At 30.5% G+C, this 8,354-nt stretch overlaps 1 protein-coding gene across 1 annotated transcript; it reads left to right on the top strand.

The window, feature by feature from the left end:
* Nucleotides 1-2,086: 2,086 nt before the first annotated feature.
* On the top strand, nucleotides 2,087-7,866 carry LOC120080326 (putative CCR4-associated factor 1 homolog 8). Its single transcript, XM_039034968.1, has 4 exons — nucleotides 2,087-2,123; nucleotides 7,109-7,404; nucleotides 7,489-7,760; nucleotides 7,863-7,866. The coding sequence occupies exons 1-4, from the start codon at nucleotides 2,087-2,089 to the stop codon at nucleotides 7,864-7,866; spliced, it is 609 nt and encodes a 202-aa protein (XP_038890896.1).
* The last annotated feature ends 488 nt before the right edge of the window (nucleotides 7,867-8,354 follow it).

Genomic DNA, 8,354 nt, shown 5'->3' with positions numbered 1-8,354 from the left:
TTTAATAAATATATTCATATTATAAACTCAATTTTTTTTTGTTAAATAAAAATATATTTAATTATATAAAATTTTAGTATAAATATATCATAAATTAATTAAGGGAAAAAATACATTTTTTGTTTTCGAGCTTTAGATTTAGTTATTTTTAGTCTTTAAGTTTTTAAATTCAACAAATTTTTCTCTACGATTTCAATTAAGTTTCTTTTGGTCTCTCGATCATTTTTATTGTTAATTATTAGAATGTTGACATGACATAAAAAGAAATTTTAAGTAAAAAATTTTATGTCTTTTTCTTCCTTCATCTTTTCCTCTTCCTTCCCTATCTTCTCACCTAAACCCTAAATCTCCACAACCATTCCATGGAACTGTTGGAATTTAGACGACCTTTTGGTAGGATTGATTTCAAAATCACCGATTCATAATTTTCATGTGCATATAAGACGTTCTTTTTAAGTGTAAGATTAATTTACATAATGGTGAAGAAAATTATATTATTGGAATTAAATAAATAATAGCTAGTTTTTATTAATGGGATTAGTTCTTCATATTCTCATTGACACTATTTTCTTTTTCTTATTTAGAAGAACTTCCTAACCATTTTTCTTCCTACATTGATAGATTTTGGAAGAATAATTAGTTTATTGAAGTGATTTCAATTAATTATAAAGTAATAGACTTAAAATAATTATAAAATCACAATAGATCGGTCTAAATTAATTCACTCCACCCAATTTAAAGTATTTTCTATCACTTTCTTACCTTTTTAGAAATATAAAATGTGGCTCTTTCTTATTTCTTTGAGATACAAAAATAATAGATTTTATTTTCTCTATTGAAATTTCTCTCTTTTAAATATTATGCCAAATCTCATTCCTGCGACCCATCATTTATCTCATAAATAGTTGATTTGTGAATATTTCTCATCCAACCTCTAATCATTGTTTTCTAAACCTCGAATTGGATACATTTTCAATAGTTGTCTTTCCATATTTCCAATTATCGTCGTAGATTACCGAGTTCCCTAACTTTATTAGATGCATCTAAAGAAGTGCTCTAAAGAAACATCTCTACTATGATTCGAAGTTCACAGTAAAACCATTTAAGGAAGATTCTCATTAGAAGTTTTTTTCTTCTCTCCTTTAAACACTACCATCATTATTTAAACAAAAACCATGTCAAATAAACCCAACTTTATAAATTTGGAAGTTTCAAGGTTTTTTATTCTTCTCTGTTTTTATTTTATTGTGTTTTTCTTTAAAGAAAAATGGTGGAAATTTTCAAAATCATTAGTCCTTATATTACTTGTGGATGAAGAATATTTATGCAATTAATGTGTACTAAATGTTACCATTTTTTTTTTAAATTAAATTTTACATCATGAGTTCTAATTCATTTCAATTTATTCCAACAGAAAATTTTTCATCCTAGTTTTCAATTCTTTCCATTTTTAGTTTATTTCTGGTTTAATTTTCTCAATTATCGGAAGGTGGATTTTCATTCTAGTTTTCAAATCTTTGCATTTTTTAAAAAAATTTATTTTTGTTAATTTTCTCAATTATTGGATCATTCTTAACGTTCCTTTTAAATCACTGTACACACTTGTTAAATGTGTATGTAAATTATTATATATTTTAAATAAATATAGATGAGAACATTGAAGGACTATTAAAGTCATTCTCATATTATATTAAAAATAGTAATTTTATTTAAGTATTTAAGTATTTTAATATATTGTTACATTAATTATAGAGGTAGGAATTCATTCCTCTTCCTAGTTTTCAAAGTGAAAGACAGTAGTCGTTACTTTTCCATCATCATCATAACAAAACCTTGGAATCATGGACTTGGTCCGATAAGTTTTGGTCATAATATCTCTACCAAGAATTGGCTATTCTCAATGTCTATCTTTCCATATTTTCAGTGATCGTCATTGACATCGAGTTCCCTGGCTTTATCCGATCCACCTCGAGAGTGCTGTCTTGAGGAACATCTCTACCAAGATTTGAAGTTCAACGTAAACCATTTGAAGATTCTTCCATTGGGCCTTACTCTAGCCGACGGGAATGGAAATGTTTGGCATAACATGGAGTTCACTTTTTCTGATTTTGACGAAGAAACAGGTCTCTCCAATCTCTACATCGATCCGATTCTTGAAGAACAAAGGGTTTGATTTCAAGAAACAAAGAGAAAGAAGAAATCCGAGCAGCTGAAATTTCAACTCGCATTTTTACCAATTTTTTGTAGCAATTGAATCGTCAAATGGGTCACATTTCATGGTATTTATGACGTTGCTTTTTTTGAAGCTAATGGTGATCAATTCATGCCGAAGTCTGTAGTGGAGTTCACCATCGTAACTCGATGTTTCCTTGGTACGATCAACGACTAAAGTACATTATTCGTAATTGCAAATACTTACAAATGGCAAACTTGGACTTAAAAACTTGCTAAGTTACTCAATATTGTGAATGACATTACTACCCATCATCTTGCTGATTTTGATAGTTTGTTGATAGCTTCTGCATATGCGAAGATGAAGAAGATGTACGAGTTTTCATCGAAAAATCTCGATGGGTTCTTTGATAAATTTCTTTTCTGTTTTCTATTTTTTTATATTTTTGAGTATTTTCTGGCTAGTTTTGTTAGCATTCTTTTATTTTCTTGTGTTCTTTGTTAGAGGTAATATCCTAACAAATTTAGTATCAAAGAGTTATAAGCAATATAATGAATGAATTTGTTCAAGGTACTACTTATGATAGTCTTCAAAAGCAACATATTATAAATTATTTATAAAGTCAAAAGTAGTATAATGTTTCAGTTAATAACTTTGAAAATAGAAACATGCTAGGATTGAATTTGGCTTACCTTTAATTTTAATCCCATCCATTTATTTCTCTACTTTTTGTTTCATCTCGACCAAAGGAGTGGGTCAAGATAATTGTGCTAAAGAGGGAGATTTTTTTTTTTTTTTTTTTTTTTTTTTTATCAGTGATGATCTTAATAGTATAATTAAATGTAATTATGTTTTGCATAGTTTTCAAATTTGGTACATATCTATATATTGTTAAAACATTTAATTTCAATCTTTTATTGGTTTTAAAAGTTTCATTTGGTAAACTTTTGGTAATTGTAGCCTAATTCTATTCTCCGCCACTACTTTGAACCCAACAACGCCATTGGTTTAAGTGTGTATCCAATTCTCATTTTCATTCATAAGTTTTATTCAAATCATTGATAAAATATAGAAGAATTGATAATTTATCTTAAATAAAAACCCTACCATGTAATCATGCAATTGAGACTACTCTAATTCGTATTGAACACAATCATTAATTCACAATTTAGTTTTGCAAAATATAGCAAAATAGAAAAATAAAAATTTTGATAATTTTTCTTTAAATTCTATTTTAATTCCATAAATTTTATTCAAATCAGTGATAAATACAGAAGGAATTTGATAATTTTTCTTAAATAAAATACTACCATGTAATCATGCAATTAAGACTACTCTGATATGGTATTGAACACAATCATCAATAACACAATTTAGTTTTGCAAATATAGTAAAACAAAAAAATAACCATCGGTAATAAGGATTCAGTAGGGTGCACCGAATATCTCAACCATGTTAGACGTATTTAGCACACCATATTTTACCTCTATTACAATATTTTTTAAATTTATATTGTTACATTAAAAAAAATTAAATATCCCAACTAAAAACAACCACATCACTATAAAACAAATCCCCATTTGGAAAAGAAAAATTGTACTTTACTAAAAAAAAATCGAACAAATGTTCCGGATATTCCAAATAAGGAAAATATTCTAAGACTTTATTTGAGATATTTGCAGAAACACATGTCTTAGAAAAATATAAAGACAACAAAACAAATCTCCAACAGCATTGCTTTCAGAATCTTTCGCATTAGATGTTCTCTTTGTACATTTCTTCAAGTGCTTCAATGAAGCAATAGCTTGAGATATATCCAAATAAAACTTATCTTTGTATTTTGTGAATTTGTAGAGATGTCCAAATTGGTTGAGGGCTTCAAAATATCGCTTTCTAATTATAAATACTCAATCTTTTGGAGCTTCATTCACTTAGAGTTCATAACTCACTATTTATTCAAATGTGATGATTCCATGCCTTGAGATTTCAAATCTTTGATGTTTTTCATTGTTTCAAAATGAAGGACCTGGATTTAAAACTCAGCACATTCATTGTTCATTAATCGGTCTTTTTCTCTTTCAATCTTCTTTACATTTCTTAGGTTTCTCACTTTGCCGCCTATATGCTATGTTGTTCAAAGCCGACACTATTCAGAGAGCTGGTTGTATGTCACCGCTTGAAGTCCCCAAAAATATTGTTGGATCGTAGATCCTTTTAAAAATTTAATTCAGTTTTAACATATTTTTTAAAAAATTAATTATCAACCAAATAAAAGTTCAGATTTCTATATTAAATGCGATCATTTCTAATACAGGATTTTCATCTAAATAAAATTATTTATAAAACACTACTATAGCTAAAAACCAATCAATATTCAATGTAAAAGATTTATATTTAAAGGAACAAATACCTTTTAGTCCCTGATTCTTTAAAATTTAGTGGCAATTGGTCCCTTAGTTTTTAATTAAGCTTAATTTAGTCTCTCAATTATTTTAAAAGTAGATTCAACACCTATAGGGATCCAATCGCACCAATTCTTAAAACTCATAGGAACTTAAAATGTATTTTTCTCTCATTAAATTGTATTTTAGATTTTCATAATTTTTTTAAAATTAAGATATTATTAACAAACTCTATAACAACACAAGTCTTCAATTTCAATTACGTGTGTATATATATATATATATAGTGAGGTTTTTATTAATAAAGAGTGGTTTTCATATTATTATTTCTTTTACCATTTTATTGCACCGTTTTTGTTGGGATGGCAAGCCATATAATTTCCTTTAGTTGAAATTCACTTGTAAACTTTAAAAACCCAAAAGTATTTTTCTTTTCTTATGTCTTCTTATTTTCTCATGGCATATGATATGAAAATCTATTGTGTGCTTCGTGTGAAGTATGCGGCCCAGTGAAGAGAACGAGAGGTAAGTGAATTTAATGAGCTTAAAAGTCAAATATCTGAACTAACCTCTATTGTTCAAGTTTTGGCAACTGAACAGATTTAGGTTTCCTGTGGTCCTGAACGTGAATAGTATCCTCCTTGTGAGATGCCTAGCCAAACTCCATTACCGATGCAATATTCTTCTGCCAATATAGGTATTTCTTTAGAATATTTCGTTAGGAGACGTTCTAACAGCTCTGGTGAGTTTGTGCAGGAACGTTCCTATCATCATCAAGAACCCTTGAGTTTCCAGTAGGATAGCTTCTATTCCGGACATGAAGCTAGTGTTGGGGTTGATGCCCTAAATCTCGTAGGGTCTTGTAGTTTGTAAACACTTATATGAACAAACTATCTGTGATTTATAATATATGATATTTTATTCACATTGTCTATGAAATATTTGATATTTTAGTTGCATTAACCACAAACCAATAAACTAATATCTATGGTTATCGTTGTAACTTAAACATGTATGTGGAGATATACAAGTGGATCGTGTTTAAGTGATAACCTAAACAGTTTGTAGTAAATGGATAAGGTTGGATACCTTATCTTGGTATCACTACGAGTATTGCCCGCTTTGTAGGTGTAACAAATGTTATAAAGTGCTACAAAGGAGTTTATATAAGACCGAACCACAAAATGTTTAGTCTTGTTCTATAACGCCATTCATAATTGAGACTTTCATTTCACTAGGATGACCATAGGTAACAAGACCTTAATCTTGAGTGAGTTATGAACTTCTGCCTATGAGGGCGGTCCTTTGATTTGCATGGGTGAGAGTGGCCAGATCGTCGACTCAACAAGCCTACCATTTTGGGGATTCGTCTAATTGGGGAATTGGGAACTCAACTACACAAGATGGAATTCACTCATTCCCTGAAGCAGGGATAAGTAGATAAATTGCTCCCATAAGGGTTGGTTCTTGGTCTCGAATAATATGATACCACACCCTCTCTTGGCTCGAAAGGGGTTTAGTCATAGTGGGACTATGATATATTGTTCATTAGAGGGATCAGTGGTACTTAAGGAGTTAGATGTAACTACAGGGGCAAAATGGTAATTTTTCCAATTGTACTTACGAGCGATTTGTGAAGGGTCATCGTACTGTTGGTTGGTTATATCCAATAGATATAAAAATATATTTGCAATGCGAAGAATGTCGCTATCGGTCTTTAATGGAGTGCACGACAGTTAATGGATGGTGCATAATGTGATTAAAGAGTTTAATCAGTTATTCACATACTGTTGGAGCTTCAAGCTACAGGTCCATAAGGTCCCCTTGTTAGCTCAATGGATTTAAGTTGAGAATAAGTTTTTTGGAGAATTTTTAATGTTCAAATTAATAAGAGGGAATTTGATTATATATGATATAATTAAATTAATTAAATTATATATGATATAATTGATATAATGTATTTGATATATTATTGTTTGATTNTTACATCATGAGTTCTAATTCATTTCAAATTTATTCCAACAGAAAATTTTCATCCTAGTTTTCAATTCTTTCCATTTTTAGTTTATTTCTGGTTTAATTTTCTCAATTATCGGAAGGTGGATTTTCATTCTAGTTTTCAAATCTTTGCATTTTTTAAAAAAATTTATTTTTGGTTTAATTTTCTCAATTATTGGATCATTCTTAACGTTCCTTTTAAATCACTGTACACACTTGTTAAATGTGTATGTAATTATTATATATTTTAAATAAATATAGATGAGAACATTGAAGGACTATTAAAGTCATTCTCATATTATATAAAAATAGTAATTTTATTTAAGTATTTAAGTATTTTAATATATTGTTACATTAATTATAGAGGTAGGAATTCATTCCTCTTCCTAGTTTTCAAAGTGAAAGACAGTAGTCGTTACTTTTCCATCATCATCATAACAAAACCTTGGAATCATGGACTTGGTCCGATAAGTTTGGTCTCATAATCTCTACCAAGAATTGGCTATTCTCAATGTCTATCTTTCCATATTTTCAGTGATCGTCATTGACATCGAGTTCCCTGGCTTTATCCGATCCACCTCGAGAGGTGCTCTTGAGGAACATCTCTACCAAGATTTGAAGTTCAACGTAAACCATTTGAAGATTCTTCCATTGGGCCTTACTCTAGCCGACGGGAATGGAAATGTTGGCATAACATGGGAGTTCACTTTTTCTGATTTTGACGAAGAAACAGGTCTCTCCAATCCTACATCGATCCGATTCTTGAAGAACAAAGGGTTTGATTTCAAGAAACAAAGAGAAGAAGAAATCCGAGCAGCTGAATTTCAACTCGCATTTTTACCAATTTTTTGTAGCAATTGAATCGTCAAATGGGTCACATTTCATGGTATTTATGACGTTGCTTATTTTTTGAAGCTAATGGTGATCAAATTCATGCCGAAGTCTGTAGTGGAGTTCACCATCGTAACTCGATGTTTCCTTGGTACGATCAACGACCTAAAGTACATTATTCGTAATTGCAAATACTTACTAAATGGCAAACTTGGACTTAAAAAACTTGCTAAGTTACTCAATATTGTGAATGACATTACTACCCATCATCTTGCTGATTTTGATAGTTTGTTGATAGCTTCTGCATATGCGAAGATGAAGAAGATGTACGAGTTTTCATCGAAAAATCTCGATGGGTTCTTTGATAAATGTTCTTTCTGTTTTCTATTTTTTTATATTCTTGAGTATTTCTGGCTAGTTTTGTTAGCATTCTTTTATTTTCTTGTGTTCTTTGTTAGGTAATATCCTAACAAATTAGTATCAAAGAGTTATAAGCAATATAATGAATGAATTTGTGAGGAGAGCACATTGGCGTGGAACCTGTGCTTCGCGGGAGACGTGTTGGAGGAGCCACAGCACAGGCTGGCCCAAGCTCTGGAAATCGGTGAAGGCTCTCGCTGTACTGCAGCATGATGGGGGATTGACCACTTTGGCTAGATGCGGGGAGCGAGTGACATATGACTGGAGCACTACAAAAGGAGAGAGGGCTAACACTTGCGAGAAGTAAGGCATTCACTAAGCAAGTTGGAAAGAAAAGACAGTGTAAAAGGCCAGGGAAGAAGACATTGCTATGTCTTCTTATCTATCTGCTATTGTTATTCTGTATCTCCATTTAATCTTATAGACAATGGAAATCTTAATTCAACTTGTGCTCACTCTCTCTATATCTCGCATAGTAGCTAAATTTTCTGAATGGGTTGGAAGTACTTAGCTAGCAATGACCTGAGAAT

The sequence above is a fragment of the Benincasa hispida genome, chromosome 1 (assembly GCF_009727055.1).
Source record: "Benincasa hispida cultivar B227 chromosome 1, ASM972705v1, whole genome shotgun sequence".
Classification (NCBI taxonomy): Eukaryota; Viridiplantae; Streptophyta; class Magnoliopsida; order Cucurbitales; family Cucurbitaceae; genus Benincasa; species Benincasa hispida.
This window is presented reverse-complemented; position numbering and strand designations above follow the sequence as displayed.

Excerpts from the sequence above, each read along its gene's own strand:
- LOC120080326 (XM_039034968.1), top strand. The coding sequence starts at position 2,087 with ATGGAGTTCACTTTTTCTGATTTTGACGAAGAAACAG. Across the intron at positions 2,124-7,108 it reads TGATTTTGACGAAGAAACAG|TGATCGTCATTGACATCGAG; the intron begins GTCTCTCCAATC and ends CCATATTTTCAG. Across the intron at positions 7,405-7,488 it reads GAGCAGCTGAATTTCAACTC|CTAATGGTGATCAAATTCAT; the intron begins GCATTTTTACCA and ends TATTTTTTGAAG.